Source organism: Jaculus jaculus, chromosome 19, assembly GCF_020740685.1.
Source record: "Jaculus jaculus isolate mJacJac1 chromosome 19, mJacJac1.mat.Y.cur, whole genome shotgun sequence".
NCBI classification, from domain to species: domain Eukaryota; kingdom Metazoa; phylum Chordata; class Mammalia; order Rodentia; family Dipodidae; genus Jaculus; species Jaculus jaculus.
The window spans coordinates 41234280-41262172 of NC_059120.1; the positions used below are offsets into that span (position 1 = coordinate 41234280).

The following is a 27893-nucleotide window of genomic DNA, read 5'->3' on the forward strand; positions in this document are numbered from 1 at the left end:
ACTTCACACCCATGTGTCCTTCCCAGAAGCCCTGTCTCAGATGACAGTCTTCCTGACAGCGTTGCTTTCATGCTAAGAAGAGAGCCACAGAACAGAACCCCAGGTGGACGGAGCCTCACCTTGCTGCTGCTGCTGCTGTCTTCCGACTCCAAAGAGCTCAGAGTCCAAGTTTAGAACCTGAGAATAAATGCTGGTAGCGTAGGGACATGGGTCATGCAGCCACCTGCCCACTCCACCCCGATCCCTTGACACAGAGACATTTTCCAGTGGCGGAGGCAGGACTCTTTTCTCGGGCAGCCCAGAGTCTCTGCAAGGAGCTCTGCCCACTGTTCATGCGCCCTCACCCTCCGGGCTGCTGCTCAGCCTCAAACAAGGCCATGTAAGGCGCGGAGAGGGGCTTCTGGGGCCAGAGTCTGTTTGCCTCCTTTGATCCTTCCCCATCTATTCTTAGGTCCCAGGAGATCTGTCTGCCTCCTTGATCCCTCCAGGGAGAGGAAGGGAGGGGAAGGCAATAGCCAAGGAAGAAGTAATTGTCACTGTCTAATGTGAGCCTTGGTGGTGACACTGAGGGACCTCTAAGTAGGATGGATTCAGCAACTGGTTTGATTAAATCAACCCTCTTCTGAAACCTTGTTAAATTTAACTGACAGGCCCAGTCCAGAGGAGGGAGGGCAGCAGGATGGCCGTTTCCACGGCTGGGGGTGGGGATGTGCTGGTAAGAAGATCAGATGGAGACGGAACACTGGCCTGCCTTTTCCCTTATTTGCTGACTGTGGAGAGGCGATGAGATTCACAGAGGTGCGATACGTAAGGACCTGTCTGAGCACAGGCTGTGGAAACTGACACAGGCAGACTGCTGCCTCCCAGGAGGCTTGGCAAATTCCCAGGCAGGGGGAGGCCTCACATTTAGAACACTGCTTTTGACATTTCATAGAGCCTTTACATACTCCAGCTCCACAATAGACAGACAACAGTGGGATTTCTTTTTTACAGTTAGAGAAACTGAGGCAGAAGAGATTCCAGAGCAGACCTCTAGCCAGTCCAAGAACCTAGGTTTCCTGCCTCCCAGTTCTGAGACACGTTGCCTCCAACCTTATGCGATATGGCATACTTTCCTAGGATTTAGTCTCCAGAGTGCCATTTTTTTTTTCTTCCACCCACTAGAGTAGAATGGAAGTGGCACAGCCTGCGTCATGGGCAATCAGGAAACCACCAATTCCCAACTGGCCTGGTGCAGTCCACCTGCAAAGCACGTGGCTACCTCCCAAAGACCAAGAGGCTATTCCAACATCTTTATATCACTCGCCCACACATCCAAGCCCTTCAGAGTCATTTCGATTGGATATAATTGTCATCCAGGGGAGGGGAGGGCTAGGGAGAAGCTGTTAGCAGCCCCACCAAGCAGCACTACCCGGAGGACAGCTCGGAATCCCTGCTGCCTTCCTCACCTGTCACCCGGTTCCTCGTCTGCCAAAGCTAATTTTCCACTCTCCAGTGGGTGAGAGCTCATTGCAGAGTGTGACACACACACACAGACACACAGCATTGTTGTGAGCAGAGCACTGCCTCCCCCGAGATGCCCTTGTTCTCACATCGCATGTACCCCAGTGATGTGCGTATTGACACAACCATGATTTTGTCTCATCTTCTGGAGGGAGGACAATAGGGTGTGTGTGTGGGGGGGGGCTTTCTGGCAAAAGTGGTGAGCACTAATCACCAGAGCACAGCTGGGATCCTAGTGGCCTTGCCTCCTCCCAGGCCTGCCTATCACACCCCGGGCTGCACCGTAGCTCATAAGCAGACCTGTACAGAGTAAGTGAAGGATGGAGAAGGAGCTGGGAACATTTGCTTAGGAAAGACAGTTGGAAACACTATCAGGGGAAGAGTCTACGCGCCACACCAGACCTGGTTTCACTGAGCTCTTTCCGTGTGGCTGCCACTAATGACCCCAAATAGGCAGACAACAAATAGATAGGCTGGTGGCACTCAGACAAGTGTCCCTGGCCTCCTAAACTCATCGTTGGTGTTAGGATGCTGTCTCCCATTGTATCCACGATCCCACTGTGGCTTATATTACCTACACAAGGCCTGTGTAATATGAGGGCAAAAAAAAAAAAATAATAAGATGACATCAAAATAGGAAAGAGAGCAGGGCGGTCCATGCCTTTAATCCCAGCACTCAGGAGGCAGAGGCAGGAGGATTGTCAGGAGTTCAAGACCAGCTTGAAAGTACATAGTGAATTCCAGGTTAGTCTGGGCTAGAGGGAGACCCTACCTCATAAAATCAAACACACACACACACACACACACACACACACACACACACACACACAAACACACAAGCCGGGCATGGTGGCACATACCTTTAATCCTAGCACTTGAGAGGCAGAGGTAGAAGGTTTGCTGTGAGTTCAAGGCCACCCTGAGACTACATAATAAATCCCAGGTCAGCCTGGGCTAGAGTGAAACCCTACCTCAGAAAACCAAAATAAATAAATAAATAAATAATAAAAAATATAGGAGAGAGGCCTGTCAGAAAGAAAAAGGGGTTCAGTAGTGGGAGAATACAGGCAAGCGGGCAAAAGAGGGTTGTGGGAGGGTATTATAATTAGGGTATACTGGATATGTGTATGTGGAGGTTTTCATTGAAAAGAAAAACAAATCTATGCTTCTCAGTCAGAAAAATTAAAAATGCAAGTTATTTCCAAAACCCTCCAGGCAGGGACACAAAAGACCATGTGGAGGATTCATTATTCACCCTCCATTGCTTCCATCACTTTCTACGGATGATGACTCATGGGGAGTGATCTCAGCAAAGAAAACCTGCCTAATGCCAGGGAGGAAGAGGAGGAGGAGGAGGAGGAGAAACCTAGGTCCTTTGCAAGCCCAGTCCCTGTTCTTCCATGCGCATCTTCCTCTGTTAGGTTCCGATGCCATGTCTTGGCCATTTATCTTTCCTATCTGGGGATTTGATTCTCTTGGCACGGATTCCTGCCTCTCCAGCCTTCATCCTTGGCAATGGCTCGGATTCAGGGTCTCCAGGTTGAAATCTTTACCGTATCCCAAGCTGAGCAATTCTATGGCCCCTACAAAGCATGAGAAGAGATTTAGAAGTCAGCCCAATAGAGGGCAAAACCTGAGAGGTGACCTCTTTCTTGTTCTCCTTAGCCCACAGCCTCAGGAGAAGCAGGCAGCCTTTCTTAACTTCTTGCTAACGAATCTCTCTCTCTCTGTCTCTCTCTCTCACAGGTTGGCAGCCCCTGGTCCTTGCTTACAGCTGGTGGAAAGGGCCAAATAGTAAGGAATAAAATGAGCTTTTGCTCTGAGATACAGAGTATGTAAGGTTCTGTGGAAGCCAGTGCTAGGTCTCTAAGGAGTCAGACATCACAGAATGTCCCCCAGGAGAGTCTTAGAAGCAAGCCATTAACCTTCTCAACATAACATGCATCTACCAGCATTCGTTTGCACAAATACCATAAGTATTTCCCTTAGCTCTGCCCTGACATTCTTTGGGTATTTTTTTTGTAGTTGAAAAATGTTTGCTTTTCCAACAAATGTTTGCAAAATGGAAATATTTGCTCCATGAGTAGCAAAGAGACAGCTGCTTAGACATCATAAGCTCCCAAAACCATAATAAGCATGAGCAGCATATAACTCCATATCGTGAATATCAGCCCATAGGCAAATGTTCACTGCTTGCACTGACCTAATTTTGTACATTCTTACTGAGTTGGGCATGGTGGTACATGTCTGTAATCCCAGCATTAAAAAGGCAAGAGAAGCTGGGTGTGGTAACAAACGCCTTTAATCCCAGCACTCTGGAGGCAGAGGTAGGAGGATCACTGTGAGTTAACAGGCCTGCCTGAGACTACAGAGTGAATTCCAGGTCAGCCTGGGCTAGAATGAGACCCTACCACCAAAAATCAGCCAATCAACCAAAAAAAAAAAAAAACCGACCACCAATCTTGAAGCCCAGTGATGGCGAGGAAGCAAAGCCATGAGCATGTGGATGCACACCAGAATGGGGGTGGGGGAGTGATGGCAGCTCTGTGTACATGCACATTGTAAATGCACTTCCTCTGTGGTTCTTTTCTGCAGAGCAAGGTCAGAGCCCAGGGTACCCTATTCCACACCCACCTTTGGGCCTTAGTTGCTTTCTCTATAAATGGAAGAATGGCCCTCTTTGTTAGGAGATACTCAAAGCTAGTCAGGCATGGTTACGTACACCTTTAATCCCAACACTTGGGAGGCAGAGGTAGGAGGCCCACTGTGAGTTCAAGACCACCCTGAGACTACATGGTGAATTCCAGATCAGCCTGGGCTAGAGTGAAACCCTACCTCAAAAAAAAAAAAAAAAAAAAAAGATACTCAAAGCTTATAGAACCTTATGACTAGCCCCTTTTACTCTTCTACTTAATCATAAGGTTTTGTTTTGGTGGCAGGGTCTCAGTCTAGCCCAGGCTGACCTGGAATTCACTATGTAATCTAAAGCTAGCCTCAGATTCACAGCGATCCTACCTCTGCCTCCCAAGTGCTGGGATTAAAGGTGTGCACCACCACCATGCCCAGCTATTTTTCTTTTTCTCCTAAGTTTTATTTATTTATTTGCAAGCAGAGGGAAAGAGAGAAGACAGAGAGAGAATGAGCACACCAGGGCCTCTAGCCACTGTAAATGAACTCCAGACACATGTGTCCCTTGTGCATCTGGCTTACATGTGTCCTGGGGAATCAAACCTGGGTCCTTTGGCTTCACAGGCAAACACTTTAACCACTGAGTCGTCTTGCCAGTCCCTCATTTTTTTTTTATTAATTTAGTTTTTATTGGCAACTTCCATAATTGTAGACAATAACTCATGGTAATTCCCCCTCCACCACTTTCCCCTTTGAAACTCCACTGTCCATCATACCCCTCCCCCTCTCAATCAGTCTCTTTTATTTTGATGTCATGATCTTTTCTTCTTATTATGATGATCTTGTGTAGGTAGTGTCAGGCACTGTGAGGTCATGGATATCCAGGCCATTTTGTGTCTGGAGGAGCACGTTGTAAGGAGTCTACCCTTCCTTTGGCCCAGCTGTTCCCCCCAAACCACCACCACCACTGTTGGGACTCTGGTTTGGGAACTAGTTTATTATTCTGAGCAAGAGGTATGCACGAAATAACAGCAGCCACAACACACATTTGTGTAGTACTTTGCACACTAGTCCATTGCACTATCATGATGACTTTATGAGATAGGCAAAAAAAAAAAATAATGGTTTAATCCCATTTTATATAAACAGAACTGAGGACTGGGGAGATTTCTCAGTGGTTCGAGGCACATGTTTGTAAAGCCCGTCAGCCCAGGTTCAGTTTCCCGACATCGAAGTGATAGCCAGATGTGCCAGATGTGGTGGTGCACGCCTTTGATCCCAGCACTCGGCAGGCAGAGGTAGGAGGATTGCTGTGAGTTTGAGGTCACTATGAGACAACATAGTGAATTCCAGGTCAGCCTGGGCTAGCACAAGACCCTATCTCAGAAAAAAAAAAAAAAAAAAAAGTGGCATAAACGCCTGGCAGCAAGAGAGCCTGGTGGACACACACACATACGTGCACAAAGAGAACTGGATCTTATAGGGGCTGCATGAGAACTTACAAATGACAACGTTAGGTATTGAATCCAGGTCATTAGCTCCGCCTGTTATTTTTCTTTCTTTTCTTTTCTTTTCTTTTCTTTTCTTTTCTTTTCTTTCCTTTCCTTTCCCTCTCTTTCTTTCTTTCCTTCCTTCCTTCCTTCCTTCCTTCCTTCCTTCCTTCCTTCCTTCCTTCCTTCCTTCCTTCCCTCTCTCTCTCTCTCTCTCTTTCTTTCTTTCTTTCTTTCTTTCTAATTTAACCCCAAAGTGAAGCCTTTCGGAACTGAAAGTCTTTCCCAACATGGAAGCCACTTCATAATTATGGTGTTGGGATTCTAAGGGGCACAGAGCCTTGCCTTCCGTCCACTAGAGACAAAGGAAGATGTCACACAAGCCAGGATTTGGACTCTTCCCAGAGCAGAGATGCCAAAGTCCAGCCTGTTTCCTACCCGCTGTGTGTTCAAATACACATACTGCAGTTTCTGTTCAGCACCTCTGGGCAGCCTGTAAGGCAAGTCATCTCCCTGGAGAGGCAGTGATATCTGAACACATTCCAACAGCAGGCGTTTATCTCTAGGGTCAGCCTTTCCTGTTGATGCTTAGGAGGCTTGAAGGGGGAGAGGAAGAAGGGGGATAATGGTTTCTGGTAGCCAGAGGGAGGTAAGGAATGAGGGCAGTAGGGACGTGGACCTCACCCTTGGGAGGATGCTATTATACCGAAGTTTCTAGAACACATATGGGTTTTCTATCACCAGTAGAGATGAGAAATTGGGTGCCACCTCACACAGGGGTGGGTTTTCCAGAGCTGGGCCAGGACTTAGTGGGTGGGGACTTCCAGGTGGGGCCATAGGATCTGCAGCCAGGAGAATGGTAGTGTTTCCATTGTTTCGTTCAGGATGGGCTCTGTTGGGACAACGCTAGCTCTGCCTCTCCCTTCATACTTATCCACAGATGCCAGGGCCTTCGGGCACTGGCAGTGGGATAAAAGGGGGGGCACCCTCCCTGACTAGGCTGAGTGCAGATCCCAAGTGTTTTACACTTCTAAGCCCATTTCCAGAAGGTGTATCTCCTCTCTCAGGAAAAGATCCCACTATATACTTATCCCTATTAGTTGGGGGGCAGGGTCAGCAAAAGCCCACATGGCTTCTGAGGGTTCCACTCCAGCCCTGGGCACCTTGAGAAGTATGTTCACAACTAGTCTCAAGAACTCTGGTGTCTTCATTATTTATTTTCAAACAAGATAATCACATTCTCTCTCTTCAGGCTGTATGGGGGTGGGGGAGAGGTGGAGGCTGAGCCATCTGATTCCTCTTCAGCAAAATGAATCATGTCTCCCAACCCCCATCCTCAGGCCAGAAATATTTACTCATGTTTATATAACTATGGCAACAGGTTTTATTCTCTATCACTTAGACTACTAAAAAAGAAAAAAGAAGAAAGCAAGTAAGAAAGAGAGGAAAGAAAAGAAACAGTGAAAGGCAGATCTTTTTCTTCCTGGTTCTGCCTGCTCTACCTTAGGAACAGCTGTCACCTCAGGAATGAACAAGAGAGGAGGGAGGTATGATTTCACCCCTTCTTTGTCCTTTTGCTTTATTGGGCCAACACACAGCTCTGGGTAACATTAGCCTTCTCAGGATGTGCAGGGCCCCAGCATTATGAAAGGACTTCAGGATTTGTTTCTCAAAGCCCATCAGGACCCATAGTTATATAAGCTCCTCTGGGACCCCCTTTTAAATACTTTATTTATTTGATAGAGAAGGAGGCATACACAGAAAGAATGGGCTCACCAGGGCCTTAAGCTACTGCAAACGAACTCCAGATGCACGTGCCACTTTGTGTACTGGTGGCTTACGTGGGTACTGGGGAATCAAACCTTGGTCCTTAGGCTTTGCAGACAAGTACCTTAACCACTAAGCCATCTCTCCAGGCCTGGGACCCCTTTTTTGAGCTCTGCACTGAGGCTGTGGTCATCAGGGATTTTTTGTTTTGTTTTGTTTTTGCTATTTTCTCCATTTCCAAAGAGGATGGAGTGTGAGTTGTCCTTGTTAATAATGCATTCTTCACCTGTATGCGGGGTGAACACTGCCATGTCCCGACTACGTCACCCACGGTCATCAGAAGAGAGTTTTGTAAGGAATGTGAAGTGTTGGATTCACAAAAGTTTACATCACAAGCAAGGGAAACTGAGGCCCAATAAAAAGAATGTGTGCTGGGTGGAGCTTGCCTTTAATCCCAGCACTCAGGAGGCAGAGGTAAGAGAATCACTATGAGTTCAAGGCCAGCCTGAGGCTATACAGTAACTTCTAGGTCAGCTTTATGGTGGTTTTCCTCATGCAGAAGTCCTTCTGTGGTCCACAGGTCCTTCCTAAGTCAAGCCTAGGGTGAACACTCTGAAAAGTATTCTCTGGGTCGGGTTCATGTGCCTCCCACTTTGAACACCCCAAGGGTCCTGCAGAAAGGGTCGGGATTTTTTGTTTGTTTTTTTGAGGTAGGGTCTCACTCTAGCCCAGGCTGACTTGGAATTCACCATGGAGTCTCAGGGTGGCCTTGAACTCACAGCGATCCTCCTACCTCTGCCTCCCAAGTGCTGGGACTAAAGGTGTGCACCACCATGACGGCCTAGAAAGGGGTTTTTGAAAACTTCCACTCAAAACTATAAGAAGCTAGATTCATAGGGCAAATGCACCTCCTACTTTAAGGGCAGACCCATAGGTGGGCCAAGAGAGCAAAAGGCTCCCCAGTCAGCACTATGCTCCCAAGTAGATTTATGACTCCATTCTGCTGCCTCGAGTTTCCAGAAGGGAACCAAGGAGTGCAGGCGCCAGGTTCTGCCTGCATGGGCTGCCTCTTAGTGCTCTCTTCTCTCTCTCGCTTTGGTTTTTCGAGGTAGGGTCTCACTCTAACCCAGGCTAACCTGGAATTCACTATGTAGTCTCAGGCTGTCCTTCAGAATTTAAAGACTTGCGACACCACACCCGCCCTCTTCTAATTTTTCAGTTGTTAGAGAAGTGATCTTGTTTGACACTGACCAAAGACTGATTGCAGCGTGTTCTGCCTTGGCACTTTCTCTTGCGTCCTTATGGTTTTGTCCCACGCAGACCTTCAAAATCCTGCCCAGGGCACACTTTCCCCCATCAGTTCCCTTGGAACAACACGTAGCTAGTTTCCCTAATCACTCCCAGCCTCTGCCACGTTGCCCCTGGCGGGCCCCGGGTGGTGCGGCGCCTCGCCGCCGGGGAAGAATCGCAGCCCAGGCCCCGCTCCGAGCGCCCCGCCACCTGCAGCCCCAACGCCACCCTCAAAGTCAGCAGGAGCTCGCGCATCTCAGGGGCCCGGGCGGGCAGTGCTGCTTCAAGTCCTCCTGTCCCCAGTCTTAAGAAGGCCAGCCCGGGGGAGGCCACGAGAGAGAGGCCCGCTGCTCTCCTCCGTGTCCACTCCATGGTCCCCATCCCATCACTCGTATATTTTCATCAAAACTCACTTTGTGAAGAAGAAAACATTATCTATATCTCTCTATCTCTATCCAATCTATATCTCTATCTAATCCCTATCTAATCTCTATCTCTATCTCTATCTCTATCTAATCTATCATCTATATCATCTGTCCTACTCGCTATACCCGGATCCTACCACCTTGCTGTTGGGGGCGGGGGCGCCGCAGACCCTCCTTTGTTCCAGTGAAATAAGCGCAGAGACCTGGGCTTCTTCAGTGAGGAGTGGGCTGGGGGAAGAGAAGTGGAACCGCACTTCCAGAATCGTCTTGGGAAAGAAAAGGGCTTCGGAGGCACTTAGTGGGGTTGGGTGTGTGTGTGTGTGGGGGGGTGTGATTCTTCTCTGAAGTTTAGGGAAGGTCAAACACAGGGACACTTCGACCTGAGCCCAGTCCTCGCCCCAAAACTGCACTCCGTCTTTACAACAGGTAGGTCACCTGTTTCATGCGGGAGTTGATACAGACTGGGGGGGGGGGGTCACACTTCCCGAGACGACCTCGGTGGGCTCGCACACAGGCGGGGGGCTGTTGCAAACGCCGGTGGTGGCTTATTCACCTGGGTAGCCCAACCCTCGCCGCCCGCTCCCCGAGGCCGCTCTTCTCATTGGCTGAAGACATCTCGCCCCGAGCTCTCATTGGCTGCCGCGCTCTTCCCCCGCCCCCAGCCCTGGCGGCGCGCGGCAGCGGCGGCGGACTAGCTCGGGGTCCCGGCAGACGCGCGGAGAGGCTCGGCTCCGGCTGCGCGAGGCGGGGAGCGCGCGGGGATCACCGCCGAGCGCGCAGCGTTCCCGACGCGCCCGTGCAGCCGAGCCCGGCAAATGGGCGCATGGAGGAGGAGAGCGGGGACATGGACTGCTATCTGCGTCGCCTCAAACAGGAGCTGGTAAGGAGTGCCGACGGGCGCTGGGGGACCGGCGTGACTGCGCGGCTCCACCCCGACGGGTACCTGGCCGGTGCCCAGACTCCGTGCAGCGGGCGGGACTGGGGAAGAGTGGATGCGGGGGATCAGGCCGGGGAGGGCGTTCAGGGGCAGCGGTCCTGGGGAAGACTCCAGCAGAGTTGTCATGAGAAGTAAGTAGAGAGAGGCAGAGCTGCCAACTAGGCTGAAATGTGACAGCGCGACCCAGAAAGAAGAGAAGGGAAGGCACAACACCCGGAGAGGCTCAGGTGCCCGCGGGCGCGGACGCCCATGCCCGGGGCTGGGGTTGCGCTGCGCTCGTGCAGCCCGGGGCGGGAGGTCACCCGGGACCGCTCGCTTGCTTGCCGGGAGCTGGCACCGCCCCGGGTCCCCAGTTCTGCTGGGCCTGGTAGAGCTGGCGCGGCTGTGGGGGTAGCTTGGCCGGCTGTCTGCCCGGGCTTGTCTGCCAGCAGGGAGGGGGCTGGCAGCTGTAAGGACGGAGGAGGAGGGGAGCCGCCTGGCAGCTCGCGAGCGGGAGTGGTGGAGGCCACGCCAGATGTCAGGTCTGGGCTTGGGGAGCGCGCTGGGAGCGTGCGGAGCTCACCCCCCCACCCGCCGCCCCGGGGGTACTGGGACGGAGACGAAGTGGCCTGATCTGGGGAGGGGTGTCAGTCACCGAAGTGGGAGGAGTAGTGACTCCGAAAGCTGTGTTGGAGAGGCCAAGTTGACTCTGGTGTCATACACCTACCTCCCTTGCCCTAGCCCCACCCTTACTTAATATTCCTTCAATACCTAAGAACTCTGCACCCCATTCTCTTCTTCAGTCAGCCTTTCCGTCAGGCCTTGGCTTCCTCCTCTCATTTGTCTCACGTGGAGTGAACTTTTCTGTCTCACTGTTTCCCTCTTCGTTCTTGTTTTTAGAGCCAGGGCACCCAGGCATAATGCAGACCGGATCCAGAAAGTGCCAGGGTATGGCTGTCCACATGCTGTGATGGCCTTCCCACTACGGTGGGCAGAAGCTCTGCTCTTCCTGTTTTGGAGGGAACTTGGCAGTGTGTTAGGGGGTAGCTTTGATAATGGGGCTGGGCAACCAGCCTGAAGTAGCAAGTGTTTCATTGATGCTCTCTCACCAAGCCATCCTGGCCCTCATCCCGTCCGTCCTATTCTTAGGTTAGCAATTGCTTCTTTAGTCCTTCCCTCCAAAAGGTGGGGGGGTTCAAGATAGATAGGGTCTCGCTTTAGCCCAGACTGACCTGGAATTCACTCTGTAGTCTCAGGGTGGCCTTGAACTCACGGCGATCTTCCTACCTCTGCCTCCCAAGTGCTGGGATTAAAAAGGTGTTCGCCACCACATCTGGCTCTGAAACCCTTTCTGTGGGGACACTCAGATGTGAAAGTCACTGGCCAGGAGAACCACTTCTTTGGGGAGAGCTGAAGTGTACAGTTCTGCCCTTCTGAGATTATATACCATGCCTTTCCTCCTGCCAGTTTTCATACACATCTCATGCCAGTGTAGGACAGAAGTCCCAGCCCACAAATAAGCAACTCGTGTGCAGTACCATAAAGAAAGGTCAAGTTCATCACAGATAATGAGGCCTAAGGCCCATGCTGAGAAAAGAATCTAATAGAATCCTCCTCTTTGTGCTTGGAAACTAGGACCACACCACCCACATCAGGATCTGCCTTTATGGAGGATTTGTGGGTGTTCCTGGCATGGGAAGGAATTTAAAAACCCTACTGATTTGCATGTTTCGCAGCACCCTAGGTGGGAGGTGGTGAGGGGAGGAAGACAGTCTGTGATGCCAGCAGCAGAAAATCCGCTCGGAGCACAGCTCCAGATCTGGATGCGCACCCTCTTCTGCCAAGACCCCAGCCCCTGTGCCTGGGGGTGGGCAGGAAGGGGAGAGGCTGAAGTCACCCAGCTCCCCATCAGTTTTCATTTGGCCTTTTGTCTGAGCAGCTCCAGCCTTTGACTCTCTTGGAGAGGAAGCCAAATGCCTGGCCTGGGGCCCAGAATGACACTCTGAAGGGAGGCCCCCCCCCATGGTGTTCCACCCCCTCCCCAATGCCAACTTGCTGGGAGAGGAGACAGAGCAGAGTGACAGGCAGAGCTATTTGAGTCTCGCTCACTCCCTGACACTTCAGCCCAAGGCTTAGGAAACTCTATCAAGCTCTGGGCCGAGTGGGTACTGAGCACAGGGGAAAGCAGAGTTCACTTAGCCCAGGGCTCACCCCTCCTTTACCTCCTCATAGGACCGTGGATTGAATTCGGTGACGCCTGACTGTAGCTGGGATAGGAAAACTTGGGTTTCTTTACACATCGGGGTGTCATGGGAAGGGCAACACTTAACAACTGATTCATGCTGTGAATGGGCGGCTTTTGCCCTGCTGAGAGTTCAGTCTAGACAGAATCTCCCATGCCACCCTGGAGGACTGTATTTTACCTGGACCTGCCCTAGATTGGTTTGTGCCTAGGAATGGCTTCATGTAAAACTGGTTAAGTTCCACATTCACTTATTTCACTGAAGCTCCCTCAAGAACCAGGCAACTTGAAGACACCGTGGACAACCCTGCTGCAAAAGGCAACATCAGTGGGCCGTGAAATGCCCCTTATCCAGGATGTTCTGCACTCCCCTCCTGCATCTTGCCCTTGGCCCAGAAAAAGAAATTCAGCCAAGAAGAGTTTGTTCCTGAAAACCAAAGCAGCTGAATGTTTCCAATTTCCTAAAGAAAAAAAAAATTGCATTGTAACCAGCGAACCCTGGAAGGAGGTTAAGGATTCAGCTGGAATACTGGCCCTTTCTCCCTGCCTCGAGTGGAAGGAGAGTCAGGTTTCAGGGATGAAACGAGGCTGGAGGAGTAGCAGCAGCTGACACGCTTCTTCATGAAGAAAGAGCCCTGCTACAACGATTCAGCAGGGAGCACTTCCTCTTGCCTCTTTTAGCCACCAAACAGGGCCCATGCCTGCATGCAGGCCTCAGGACCAGCTGTTCTCTACACGGCTCCCTTGCGGACCTCCAACAAATGGGGTAGACATAGGCACACCATGGAAGCCGACAGAAGCTGCTCTCAGACCATTCCTTGTTGAAGCCAGACCAATGTGGGACGCATTGAGTGCATAAAGGCTGAGTGATCAGAGCTTTTGAAGTTCAGCCAGGAGGAGTATCAGGTTAGAGGAGGCTGTCTTCTGGAATGTTCTACCTAGCTGAGACATAGGGAAGCAACTTCTTATTCTAGGGAAGGTTCTTCTAGGGAGCCTGGTGTTTACAGAAAGCAATTCTGTCGTTGCTGAGTAGTCGTAGTTCCAGAGGTGTTAGCACACAAGAAAAGAGTGTAGCCTAAAGGCAAAATAAGGATAAAAGAAGGGCTAGAGAAGCCATGGTAGGTGCTTTCAGAGCTTGGGTAAAATAGCAAGAACCAGAAGAAATTTTTTGCTAAAGCATCTTACACTCTGCTTCTTGATGTTTGAAACCAGTGGGGGAGAGAGGCCATCTGGGCCACTTAGTCTGGGTCGATTGATAAAGCATTAGGCATATGCTTTGGGGTAAGGCCAACTTGAATTCAAATCTTGATTCTATCTGAGCCTAGCATATTACTTAACCTCCATTAGTTTTCTCATCTATAAAATGGGTTCTTAAGGTCAGGCGTGGCTTTAATCCCAGCACTCCAGAGGCAGAAGTAGGAGGATCGCACCAAGTTTGAGGCCACCTGAGAATACATAGTGAATTTCAGGTCAGCCTGGACTAGAGTGAGACCCTACCTTGAAAAACCAAAAATAAATAAAATAAAATAAAGTAAAGATACCGACTTCAGGTTGGCGAAGTGGTTCATCATTTAAAGGTGCTTACTTGCAAAGACTGACAGCTTGGCTTCAATTCCCCAGTATCTATATAAAACCATATGTGGCAGGAGACCCTGGCATATCCACATTCTCTGTCTCTCAAATAAATAAACATAAAAGTTTAAAAATACCTACTTCATATAGCTATAGTGAATAAAAAACAGTAAGTAAAGTGTCTCCAGATTGTAAGTCCTTACAACAGTGTACAATTTAACAGTGCCTGATGTGTTACAGGAACTTAGTAAACTTTTTTTGTGTGTGAGACAGAGTCTCACTGTGTAGCCTAGGCTGCCCTGGAACTTGCTAAATAGCCCAGGATGGCCTGGATCTTGAGATTCTTTCAAGTGCACCAAGGCTACCTTTTTAGTAAATTCTTGATGTTGGGTTTACCTAACTAATTTCATAGAAGATGTTTACTGAGTTCATGCTATGTTTAAGGCACTATCCAGACATCAGTAGTATTAATACAAAAACAAAACAGAATCCCAGAGCAGATTTTATATTCGGGGAAGCTACCATTTAATAGAAAGGTAATAACATTGATATTCCAGGGCTGAGGTTGTGATGCAGTGATAGGGTGCTTGCCAAACATGTTACAGACAGGATCCTGGGCTTAATCCTCTAGTACCACATAAAAACAGTTGATATGCCAGGTATACAACATATTATGCACAGTTTCCAAAAATAATCCAAGAAGTTGTACTTTTGCTACACTCATATTTTAAAGCAAGCAAACAGACAAAAGGGAAGTGACTTGGCTGAGGTCATAGTGGATAAGCAGCAGAGGTTGGATTCAGACCTAGTCTGCCTACTGCAGAGCCTCCACTCCTGTCAGTAGAGTATGCTGTCCATGCACAGTAAAGGGTACAGGCTCAGCACTCTGACAAGGGAGAGGTGACCTCCAGCTGTGAGATACAGACAATGTCCTGTCCTAGGAGAGATAGCATGTGAGCGCGACCTGGGGGATCCGTGGGGATGTGCACAGGAGGAACCAGCATTCCAGGCAGATAGTGAAACATGGGTGAACAGCGGGACAGTGGTGTGGCTGTCTCAAGACCAACTTGAGTTCGGCTGGAACACAGAGTATGTTTGGAGAAATAATGGGCAGTGGGGGCTGAAGTGAGGGCCGTGGCTGTCACACTGGAGAGTCAGGCACACTGAAGAGCCATATGGTAAGAGATACACTCTGATAAGGAGTAATAAGGAGGAAACTGACTCAGAAGCATGAGAAGAATCCAGGCAAAAGAATATGAAAGCTTGAACCAGGGAAAAAGAAAAAGGAAGGTAACTTCTTGGGGGGGGTCTCTTGGTAGACCATAGGGAAGAGTAGCTAAAGCTGGTCAGTGAAGAGGACTGGTTGAGACCGAGAGGCCAGCTTCTAGAGGAGGCCACATTAGGATTTCTGTCTGTGCCTCTGGACCCATCATGTGACCCCCAGTAGATGGTTCGGTTGGGACAGTGGCTCATCATTTCACATCCTTTCCTCCTCTTTCTACCCGCCTCCATCCCGCAGCTTTTGGCACAGTTTCCGTGTTACCTTCCTGTTGACAGTCCCAGCCAAGAGCCAAGAAGGTCCCTATTCACTGAGCTGGAGAATGGGTCACTTGGCAAAAGTGGGGCTTTTCCCATTTCCGGCCCTGAGCCTCCTCCTAGCTTCCCCAGGGCCTGAAAGGAACTGTGTGGAGATTTTGTGAGTAATGGGAGGGGGGGGGGAGGGAGGCAGGGCACTCGGCCAAGTCCATGGGCAAAGCTGAGCCTGTGTCAAAGGATTCTGGCTGAGCTGGGAGAGGGCGTGAGATGGATGGATGGAGACAGAGCACAGCTGCAGGATCAGCCGCGGGCCCAGGGCAGGCCTTGGGACCGGGGCCGAGGATGCTGGCATCGCCTTGCAGAGTTCCTCCTCCCGAACCACAAAGGGCCCAGCAAGTGCTGAGGGGGAGGGGGCTGTCTATGGACAGCTGACCCCAGACCCTCCCCCAACAGGACTTGGGGCTTGGGCTGGTAGGATCTCCTCCCCAATGGCAGGCAGTTGCTCTTCCCTCTGAGGAGCCTTCAGCAGGGAGGAGCTGAACTGGACCTGGAAGGCCTTCAGAAGATGGTCTCGTGTGCTCTTCTTCCTCACCTGGTTGTAACTTCCCTCGCTCTTCCTGCTGCCTGGACTGGTTCCTCTCAATACTCCATGGTGCTGTGTGGTCAGAATTTTGGCATTGACCTAGAGGCCAGGCTTGGGGTTCCAGTCCTCCCACCAAGAAGCCTTTGAACCTGAGGCAATAGAGCAGTGTGTCTCCTGGGGCAGGGTTCATGATACCGGTATGCTTCTAGCTACCATCTGTGTTGATGGTGCATGCCATACTTTTCATGCAAACCTCTTTATAAACACATTGATTCGCATAAAGTGCATAGCTTTAAATAAGCTATTAATAGGAATGGCAATCATGTGTTGATACTGTGAAAATAGTGAAGTCCTAGGGAAGAATGCGTGGACAACACTGAGGGACAAGACAGTTTGAGAGGATCCCTGGCTGCCTTGCTAATCCATCAAGTGAGGCTCCTTTGAGAGACAAGGATGGGCGATGCCTAGGAAAGGGCAGATGCCCCCCACAGAGGAGAGGTGACACTTCACAGATTCTCCACCTAGAGGACACAATGGCCAAGTGCTGAGTTCTTCAGCAAGGACTGCAGGCCAGGTCCAGCCTAGTGTCCAGACTGTCTTGTGGGGCTCGTGACCGCACCAGAAGGGCACTGGCAGCATGGACAGGCTGGAGCAGATGACAACTGGAGAGCTTAAAGTTGTGCTGGAGGTGGGAGATGGACCAGTAGTAGTGTGGAGCAAGAAGGTGGGTGAGGAGACCCCTCAGAGTCTGTCTCAGAAGAACTCATGTGTCTTTCACTGGGGTATGCTTATTAAAGATTTTGCATTTAGTGGTCGGTACTTAGTTCTCTCATTCTCATTTTCTCTCTCTGTCTGTCTTTCTTCCCCCCATCTCCCTGCACTGGGAAGAGAGAGACAGATGCTGTAGGATCCATTCTTACACGGATTAAGACCAATCAGATCCTGTGGGGAATCCCTGGGAGCAAGTTGAGTTTGACTTAGTCCTTGTCCGGAGGAAGAAGTGAAGGTGTCGTGATAGTTCCTGGGAGGCTTCTAGCCTGGAGCCTGGGATTCCAAGTGATTCACTTCTGGCCCAGCCTAAGCTGCCTTCCCCTTAGCTCCTACCCCAGCCAGGAGAAGCCCTGGGATCCAAGAAGGTCCCACGCTCTGGGTGAAGAGAGCAGTTGGTCTTTGGCTCTCTCTGCATGGGTGACATCATCCCCTTGGGATTGGTGGGAAAAGCTGTCCTGCTGGCTCCCCTTGCGGAGGGCCCGGCGGATGCTCCTGTTCCCACTGGCCCTGGCCCCCCAGCTTCCCACACTTGGCTTCCTTCTGTGTCTAGCCCTCTCACAGCTGCCTTCTGTTCATCAGCATGCTGGTGCTTCTGCTGGGCTTGAGGAGGGCAGCGTGAGTGCGCAAAGGGAGACTTAGGCGTCCTTTTCCTCATCTCCCCTTCCCCTGAGTGGGGCAGGACTGGGGCAAGCAGCTGTTGGACAAGAGATAGGGACTTTGGTTGGACAAATGCAATGCATTGCATGTTATGAAATTTCACAAGAGAAGAAACGTTCTGCAAGTACACAGGAAGTCTGAACAGCCAACATTCACCTAATGTTCTCTTTGTGCCACGTAGATCTATATTACCTTATCTAACCTGCACAATAGGTGTCAGGACTTACGCCTCCTTTAAAGAACTGAGAAATTGAGCCTGGTGCAGAATAGAATAGAGTATGCCTGTAATCTGAGCACTTGGGAAGCTGAGGCAGGAGGATTGTGATTCTGAGGCCAGGAAGGGCCACATAGCATGCATGACCTTGTCTCAAGAAAACAAAACAATAAGCAAGGAAAAACTAGGGAGAAATTGAAAAACAGAATTTAAATAACCTGTCCAAGTCAGAACTACCCTGTGGCAGGGCTGGGATTTGAACCCTCTTCCTTTTGTTGCCAGAACCTAAGTTCTGAACCACTACAGAATGTTATTTTTAATATGGGTGGCATTTCAGCCCTTGTAAGTTACAAAGGGCCTCTGTTTTGTGGACAGCCCCAAATTCATGCATTCCCACACATTCTCACTGGAAAATTGTATAAAAATGTCAGCATTATTTCTTATGGATTTTTCCACACTGGAAGAGACTGAATGGGGTCACTTCATTCCTCCCACTGCCTCTGACCTGAACTGCGTTTCTCCTTCTTGTAAGGAAGCCTGCCAGCTCAGACTCCTCGCTGCTCGGTGAAATGAAACCTTGGGAAAAATGGCCTCACAAGCCTAGCGAGTGACTGAAGGTAGCAGACAGACAGTCTGGAGGGAAGATCTATCAGTCAGTGGCCAGACAGGCTCTGAGGTGAGACACTGATGTATAGATCTCACTGTCTGCCTTGAAGTCATAGATGCAGCAGCTGAGCATTTGAACTCCTCTGGGGCTTGGGGCCAGTGCATAACTATGGCTTCAGGGTCCAGCATCTCAAGGACCCAAGATGAGCCCCTAATAGGAGCATAGTGGGGATGCATAAGGGGCAGGGATATGCCTGGGATTCAAAATCCTGCCTTAAGTCTCTACTACAGGTCCAAATAGTTTGCATTTGACTCTCTTGGACAGCAGAGAGCCACCGACTTAGGTGGTGGGATGGAGGTGTGCATCGTGGAGGCTTCTGCAACATTTCTGGCATGGAAGGAAAGACTCGGGACATCTGGGGGAGGAAGACTCCAGTCTGGTACATGATTAAGTTAGACAAGAACTGGGTGATTCAATAGAGAAGCTAAAAATGAACGAGTTTCCAGGTGGGAGTGGCAGGAAAGAGGATTGGACAGCGTGGAAGAATAGGCAGTCGGAGGCAGAAGCAATTCGACAGGAAGGAACTGAGTTGGGTTTGCATCCCAGAGTCTCTGGTTCCGTTCTGGCTCTTAGCAGCTGCAGCTGAGTGTTCATGAAAGGAAGGGGTCAGGGAAGCAGAAGCGAAGAGGTCAGAGCCAGCAACGACAGGCACAGCTACCCCCACGGGGCTCCGGGTCCTCTCTACTGTCACCACCGCCACGCAAATGACATATACGAGCCTCTAGCAAGCCCTAGAGCTGTGAGAAGTCACTTCTCAGCCTGTCTCAGTAAAGTCTACAAAGCAAGGGCAATCACTGTAGCCCAGTATAAGCCTCTTGGCCCTCTAGGACAGCCAGTCCTCCACTGACCCTTAGTGCTGCTGGCTCACAGGGAGCCAGGATGGATCCTCTCTCCATGCCAGGCCAGGCTTGGCAGAAGATTTGACCCAGAAGCCTGAGAAGATCAGCTGCCAGCCAGCCCACCCTTGCTATGCCTCTCTGTCCCCCACCACTGCTGTTCCCCCCTACCCGCCCCTGAGCTTAGCTCTGGGCATTAAGACAAGCCTGGGAGGTAAGATGATCCCGTGGGTCTCTGGGGGGGCTTAAGAAACAGATGGTCCCTGCGTACTGAGTAACTTGATCAGGATCTGGGGAGGGAGCTGGCAGGCACAAGGCGGCCTGGGCCCAGGGGCTGGAAACCTTGTGAATGTTATCAGAAGTAGCCTCTTCTCTACAGCTTCCAAGTGGGGCCTTGACCCAGGTCGGTTCCATAGCCCCTTCCAGATGGTAGCTAGGACTCAGGCCCCAGACACTCCTGGAGAACTGGCCCAAGGATCCCATCTCTAGCATGACACAGTGACAGAGCTGGTAAGGTTAAGAAGTTAGGAAGACTGTTGGAGCCAAGTATGAGGGCAGCTGAGGGGGGACAGGTGCTGGGGAGGGAGAGATTGAGAAGCAGGGACTGGACAAAGGCTTTCAGCACACAGGAGTTTCCTGATGGCCTGCTCTCTCTCCTGACCAATCAGATGTGAAGGACAGATAAAGGAAGCCCAGGCCTACCCTCATCTATAGTGGCCCTTTTTCCCCCTCTCCACTGCCCTGTCGAGGACAGAGTAGACTTCAGGCCCAGCCATCTGCAGGCAGTGGCTTACTAGTCTGAGTGATAGCATTTGGAATGAGGCTGTCCTGGGCTTGAGTCCATAGAGCTGCCTAACCTCAGGTGACTTCCTCCCTCCCTTCTTCCCTTCCCATCACAATTCATTCACTTATTAAAGTGAGCATACTGACCTCCCGGCTTCATACGGACTGAATGAGATGGTGCAGCTAGAGTGTGTAGCATGACTCCTGTTACATAGTGAATGCTCTCACTGGTTACTGCTACCAGGGAGCCAGGACATGAGGAAGGACAGCGATGGCCACTGCCACTTTGCGCATCTTCAAGCTGATCTCAGCTCCACTCTTTATTGTCTGATCGAAGCAAGTCACTTATGCATCTCAGTTTCTTCCTATCTCAAGTAGAAGTAATAAGAGCAGCTGGGGAGACTATACATAATTTATAAAGGTAGATTGAATATGTACATATCATATATGTATATATACATACGGGTATGCTTATGCATATGCATGCATGTGCATACACACACAGAATTCTGATTTAATGATATTGGGACTTTACTATGGTGCAAAGGCAAACTATAAAACCTTTTTGGGATTGTTGGGTTTTTTTGTTTTGTTGTGTTTTGTTTTTTTAGATAGGGTCTCACTCTGGTCCAATCTGGCTTGGAACTCATTATGTAGCCCAGACACATGGAGGTCCTCCTGCCTCAGCCTCCCATGTGCTGGGAGGACAAGTTAGTTCTGAAAATCCAGGTCTGGATTACCATGCTTGGCTTACCATTCTGATTTTTGCTTTAAATCAATCAATCTATCTATCTATCTATCTATCTATCTACATATTTTTTGAGCTGTAGTATCACTGTAGTCCAGGCTGACCTGGAATTCACTATGTAGTCTCAGGGTGGCCTCAAAGTCATGGTGATCTTCCTACCTCTGCCTCTCACATGCTGGAATTAAAGGTGTGCGCTGGCATGCCCGGCTTTGTTTTCAGTACGTTATATGAGATAGTCAACACCTCATTATAATACAATAGACTTTGTGTTGGATGGCTTTGCCCACCTATAGATGAATGTAAGTTTTGAGCACTTTCAGGTAAGTTAGACAAAGCTGTGATGCAGGTTAGGTATATTGAGTGTATTTTCAACTTTTGAGAACTTCCCAACATGCCATAGGGTTTACCTGGCGTATTAGTTACTTTCTCATTGTTGTGACTAAATACCTGACTAGAAGAAACTTGGAGTAGGGTTTATTTTGGCTTACACTTCAGGATTACAGTCCATTTGGGTGGGGAAGGTGAGCTGGTCGCACATTGTCAGTAATGCGGGAGCCGAGAGTGATGAATGCCAGTGGTCAGCTCACTTTCTCCTTTTGATTCTGTTTAGGACCTCAGCCCACGGCATGGTGCTGCCCACAGTTAGGGCACCCTGCTTGAGACAAACCCCTCACAGGCATTCCCAGAGATTTGTTTCCATGGTGATTCTAAATTCCATCAAATTGACAAGATCACCCATCACACCTGGCCACGACCCCCTCATAAGTGGAAGAATATTTGTATAGCTTCTCGGCCAGAGCGCTCCTTGATTACTTCATTCCCAGTAACAGTCTCCTAGCCAGTCACAGCGGTGTTCGGCTTCCTCCACTGGCGCGGCATGGGCTTGCCCTGTAGCGGGCTGCAGCGGCCAGGTTCCAGAGCGGCGGGCTGGATGACCCTAGGACTGTGTTTTCGGGCTGCCAGGGAACCCTTCCTGCTGCTCTGCTGCTCACTGGCCCTGTGCTCTCTCTCCCCTGCAGATGTCCATGAAAGAGGTGGGGGACGGCCTACAGGATCAGATGAACTGCATGATGGGGGCGCTGCAAGAACTGAAGCTCCTCCAGGTGCAGACGGCATTGGAACAGCTGGAGATCTCTGGAGGGCCTCCTGCTCCCAGCTGCCCTGGCAGTCCACAGACACATGCGCACCCTTGCTGGGAGGGTGGCGGAGGTCCTGCCGGGCCTGCAGCCCACCCCGCCTCCAGCCAGCCTTCTTTTGGCAGCAGCACCAAGCTTCCATGCCAGAGGAGGGTCTATGGGAAGGATGTCACTGCTCTGTCTAGGACACAGCTGCAGGACTACCAAAGCTGTGCCCAGCAGGGGCCAGAGTGGGTGGAGCCCGATGACTGGACGTCCACGCTGATGTCGCGGGGAAGAAATCGGCAGCCCCTGGTGTTAGGGGACAATGTTTTTGCAGACCTGGTGGGCAACTGGTTAGATTTGCCAGAACTAGAGAAGGGTGGGGAGAAGGGTGAAACTAGGGGATCAGGTGAGCCCAAAGGAGAGAAAAGTCAGCCCAGGGAGCTGGGCCGCAAGTTTGCTCTAACAGCAAACATCTTTAGGAAGTTCTTGCGTAGCGTGAGGCCTGACCGCGACCGGCTACTCAAAGAGAAGCCAGGCTGGGTGACACCCATGGTCTCCGAGGCCCGAGCTGGACGCTCCCAGAAGGTTAAGAAGCGAAGCCTTTCCAAAGGCTCTGGACGGTTCCCCTTCTCAAGCCCTGGGGATCCCAGACACGAAACCCCGGCCACAAGTAGCCCCAAGGCCATGGACCTCTCCCGCACGCACTTTGACATTAACACAGCTGTTTGGGTCTGAATTCTAGATGGTCTGGCTAAATGTGAAAGGCCAGTCCTGATGCTGGGCCCCAGGGGAGGAGGGAGGGCAGGTGATAGGGCCTTCAGAAGCCCAGGTTCAAGTTTGTTTCCCCCAGAAGAAGGGAGAAACCAAAGTTCTCAGGGAGGGCTCACCAGAAGACGGGCTGGTGGAGGCAAGAGTTTCTGGAGGAGAGAGAGAGAGAGAGGAAGAGGTGTGTGTGTGTGTGTGTGCATGTTTGTGTGTGTGTTGTATTGTGTTGAGTTCTCTTTGGAGCTGGAGGTGACAGTTGCTGGGAGAGTCAGGAGACCAGGAAATGTCTCTGACAACATCCCTCTACTACCCTCCCAGACCCCAGTTTAACAATCTTATGGAGTGGGGCCTTGGGGTCCTAGGTTCCCCAGAGATGCTCCCAATAAAGATTTGTTTTGGGTGCCCCCAACCTTTTAACTGTCTGCTTTCCTTGGAAGGCACTGCTGCGGGCCCAAGCATTGACAGGCAGGCCTCCCAGGCTAGAGGGAAATCTCCACCCTGAGCCCCTCCTGGTGCCAGGGAGATTTCAGCCCATGGCAGGGTTCTGGGAAAGAGGCTGAATAAGGAGGGTAGTGTGCAGAGTAATGGGGAAGATGGGTACATGCCCATGTGCCCTGTGCTTCACAGGAGATAGGCGATGTGAGGGTCTGGGTACATATGTTCAAAAGCTACCACCATGCTGTTTTGTAAGCGGGCCCCAGCCCTTTTCTACATGACACAGCAATAGGCTCATAGACCTCAACAGGCCCAAGAACTCAAGGCTGCCAGAAGGTGAACAGTCCAGGCCGAATGCACACAGTGGTTGGACCCTGAAGTTCACACCGTCCGACCCGAGCAGCTCTGAGCATCTCTGTCCTGCAGGGGCGTTGCCATGCAGTTTATAGGTAAATACTCCAGCGAGGCAGGGGTGAACCCAAGAGAAACACCCACTCATTTTAAAAATTCCCATCCCATGGCCCCTCTGCCCTGGACAGAGCCCAGGGCTGCCTCTGCCCTCTACGTCCCAGAGTCAGTGGAGCCAGCCGGGGCTCTGGTTTCCTTAAAGCAGCACCCAGGGCCGCCGCCTCAGCCCATGGAGGTCCATCTCTTCCCTCAATCCCCCAGAGGGAATGCCTGCTGGCAGAGAGGGGACAATGCAGGTCCCTGTTAAAGCCTTACTCCTCCCTCATCCCCTCCTAAGGCCACAGCTCAGCCTGATGGGGTGTGACAGCTGCAATTAGAGGCAAACTGCCTGCCCGCCCCTGGAGCATTAAAAACAAATCGGGGAAGAAAAATAACAAGAAAGGCTCTTCTGCCTGCAGACTGGACCCCTCAGGGGACGGGTGGAAGGAAGGGCTTAGAGCCAGAGCTGGGGGTATTGGCCCAGCGGAGGTGGTGAGGGTCAAACAGTCAAATGGTAGATGGTCAGTTTGGGGTGAGGTCAGCTAAGGAGGGGAAGGAAAGATTTTTATTATTCTGCTTTTGAGCTGTCAGGATTGCCAGGCAGTGTATCAACCCTAGGATGCCCCAAGAAAGAATTAGTTTCCAGATACATCTGTGGAGGTTCTTAGAGGGTCAAAGGGTCATGCCATACAAGGAGCCAGCAAATGAAGGGAGTGCCGTTTGAATCTCAGGGTTCTGGGGCTCCCAAACCCCTGCTGGCCCCGTCTCTGCCTCGTGTTTGCCCACTGACCTCCCTCCTTCTGCCCAGGCAGGCCCTTGCCCATTCTGTCTCCCTAAGCACTCTGACATTGCTGTGCTATGAAGGACTGGGACTGTGGCCCCTTGGTGACACTGGTGATGTGTGTGTAGACATTGAGCATGAGAAGAATCCACACTGTCTCCCAAGAGGAGGGAGCCACCCAGCAAGTCATTCAAGAGGACACTAGCAATGACATTTCATGTGGGAAATCAAGCCAGCCCTTTGGTCATTCATCTGCGACCCATCTGTTTTTGTGGACTGATCATAGCAATTCAGCTGAACAAAACGATAAACCCCACCCAGGGCCAGAAAGAACACTGATAGAAAAGAACCTAGCTGCTGACCTCAAGAGGATACCATGGCAAAGAAGTCAGACTCAAGGGACTAAGACTCATTTTAACTTGGGACAGGGCAAAAACCACTGGGAAGTGACTTTGGCTCCCAGCGTAACCCATGGGTGCCAGCCACCTTTGCTAGCCCCATTTCCCTTTTCATGGCCCCCTGGAAATGATCTCTGTTATCTTCTTTTACCTAGATAGGCCCAGAGAAGTTAGCTTGTCCAGCTTTCACACAGTACAGGCTGGGATTAAGACAGTGCTCTCTGACTTCCATCCAGTCTTGTGCCTGCCCGTAAACTGTTGGTATCTGCTCCACAGCAAGCCAGGGACTACAAAACCTCCCATGCTACCCATATCCCTGCATAGGTAACAAAGGGCGCGCTGAATACCTGTTGGAGGAACTTTGCCTGTGCCTTGAAGGGGCCAAAATAATGTCTCAGCCACTATGTCATGCTTAGCTAGTGAAAGAGTATGGTAATTCACTTACCCTCCTATAATTTTTATGTCTCTTTCCCCATCTGGCCTCCTGTTGAGACAATGTGGAGATTTTTGCTGAAGCTGAGTGAGGCGGTGAGTGAGAACGCCTAGGGCTCAGCTCTCACGGGAGAGGGCAGCGTGTACTGGAGGACAGTGAAACTGAGCAGAAAGAAACTGACAGCTGGATTTTGCCTCTGGGGCTCATTTTATAGTTAATTAGGACATGCAAATGAACCGGAAGCTCATTTACTATCTTCCCTGGCAAATAGCCCCCCCCTCCCCCCCACACCTGGCTTAATTCCTGGGCAGGTCCAGGTGGCCTCTGCCTGGACCAGGCTCAGAGCTCTACCTGCTTCCCGGTGGCTCCTGGGAGTTCATAGATGCTCTAGTACAGACACTAGAAGACTGTTGGACTCGATTGGTGGATCCTGCCTCCTGCTTCCTTTTGCCAGCCTCGCAGAACAGGGGTCTCTTCTCCCCTCGTTCACATGTCTCTGCTGCTCAGTCTTTCGGAGCCCAAATTAGGCTCTGAGGAACAGAAGCTCAGCCCTAGTCATCATCCCACTTGCTTAGGAGGACCTTGAGGGCAGAGTCTCCGGGATTCCTCAAGGACATGGTCAAGCAGGCGCCTAGCACAGCTGGGGCGCCGCAGCATACTCAGCTCCTTCAGAGCAGCCCTGCCTCGGGTGACCTCCCCACAGGGCACCTCATCATTCCTGCCAGTGTTGGTACAGGACCTCCTGATTTGAAACCAAACAGGATTTGAGACCCATTCCTGTCACGGTGTGAGCTTGTAGATGTGGTGTGATCTCTAAGCCTGGTTTTCTCATGTGGGAAGCAAGGATGATGCAAGGCTGCTATGAGGAACGGATCACAAGGCACCCAGGGGTGAAGCACACTGTGACACACAAGCCCCTCCCAAGAAAGACTGGCCCCTCAGTGCCGTACGAACCATGTACCCCAAGGGACAATTCTGAAAATAAACACAGCACTATCTGAGCCTTGGTGGGTTTTCTGCTTAAAAAAAAAAAAATGCACTGAATCTATTACCTGGCAGGGTTGGGGTGAGGATCAGTGATGACAGGTGAGAATGTGGTTTCACACACTGCAGGAACATCGCGTAGTTGTTTTGTTTGCCAAATGGCTTGTGTGCTTTTATAATTTGAGAGGAAGAGGCAGAATTTAGAATGGGCATGCCAGGGTGTCTAGCCACTGCAAACATACTCCAGATGCATGGGCCACCATGTGCATCTGGTTTACATGGGTAGTGGGGACTCGAACCTGGGTCCTTAAGGCAGGCAAGCATCTTGACCACTAAGGCGCCTCTCCAGCCCCACATAAACTTTTCGTGGAGAGGACAGGACAACAACCTGGGCCACACTGGAGAGGTGCTCAAGGAGCCTCCTGCCTGAGGACCTGCTCTGGGTGGGCTCCCACTGAGCCACACTCCAGCTCTCCCTCTTGGTCAACCTAGGGCATCCGTGCCAGGCCAGACATAGAGTTGGATGAGCCAGGTCCTGCTGATTTCCAGAAAAACCGGCTTCTGGTCTCTGCTGCTTCGGCCTGGTGGTGCTAAAGTCCCCTGCCAGACCACATCTCTCCCTTCCTCCCTTGTTCCAGGCACCCTGGAGGCCTTCCCTACGGAGGGAGAGGTCTCCAGACTCAGGCAACTCTGAAACCTCACGCTGTGACTCTCCCTTCAGATCTATGGTGAGGGTGGCCCTAACCTTCCCCATCCTCTGTCCGGCCTCTAAACCACTGGGGAAGCCCCTTGTTTAGGTCCTATGTCAATCTGACAGGCCCTCTTGTCCTTCCCCGTAACTCCTCCAGTTGGTCCTGACATGTTGCCTGCCTCTTTCACCTCCAAGTTGTTGATACACACCCACAACCACATAGCCATTATAATGGAGCTAGCCTTGCTGACGGCCCTGACACAAAGTCCTCATTCTTACATTCCAATCCCCCACTGACGTCCCCCCCCCCCCCCAGTGCTCCCTGAACGCATCTCTGTGCTGCTGGTCAGAGAGGCCACTGTCTGAACACGGCTTGGGGCAGTAAGGGCTGACAGAAAGCCATGAATCAGGAAGGCTTTTTGCTCTGCATCTCAGGCAGGATCACTGACGACTCCCCCTTGTCCGGAGGAGTCAGGGCTCCGCACCTCTGCTATCTGGTTCCCAGCTTCCTCACACAACCCAGCTCTGGGCTGTCTGCCTGTCTCTTGGTGTCCCCTCCCGCTGTGTCCCCTCTTCCTCCAAATGCCAGGGAGAGGTATTTCAGGCATTTAGTGGGAAGCTACATGTGGGTGCTGGCTTGCAGGGGAAGCTGTCCACATCCAAGTTCTTGTTGTGTGGATATGACCCACCCCCCTCATCCATCTGTCCATCCCGAGATTCTCTTTCCTGACTCCCTCTCCTTCAGTCCTTTTCCACACCTCTTCTGGAGGTTGTTGCCTGATGCTGCCAGAAAATGTCATCCAGGGGCTGCAAGGACACACGGGGGGGCATAGGAGCTGTCTGAGCTCCTGACCTCTTTCTGTCTGCCCTAGGTGCCAGAGTCCTAGCCCTGCCCAAGCAGACCCCAGATGACTTCCTGGGCCTTGTTTCTGAAACTTTTCACCCACTTTATCTTCCAAGGAGATGGATTACTGTGAACACTTCATGCTCAGGTTTTGGAGGCCACTGTCTGCTTGTGCCGTTTCCCAAGGCATCAAGTTCCTGCCTCCGATGGGCCTTTCCTTCAGTGTGCATCCTGAAGGTCATCTACCCCTGAAGTCCTCCCAGAGGCCTTGTGTGTGTCTGTACAAAATGCAGTACTACTTGGCAAGTCACTTCCATGTATGCGTCCCTTCCCCTCCAGGCTCTGAGCACAACCAGAGCAGATCAG

The 27893-nt window shown here is 51.1% G+C and overlaps 1 protein-coding gene across 1 annotated transcript; it reads left to right on the forward strand.

Annotated features, from left to right (window-relative positions):
- The first annotated feature begins 9855 nt into the window (after positions 1–9855).
- Inka2 (inka box actin regulator 2) lies at positions 9856–26009 on the forward strand. The gene is made up of 2 exons (XM_004658989.2): positions 9856–9983; positions 21648–26009. The coding sequence occupies exons 1-2, from the start codon at positions 9927–9929 to the stop codon at positions 22482–22484; spliced, it is 894 nt and encodes a 297-aa protein (XP_004659046.2). The 5' UTR covers positions 9856–9926; the 3' UTR covers positions 22485–26009.
- Positions 26010–27893: the final 1884 nt, after the last annotated feature.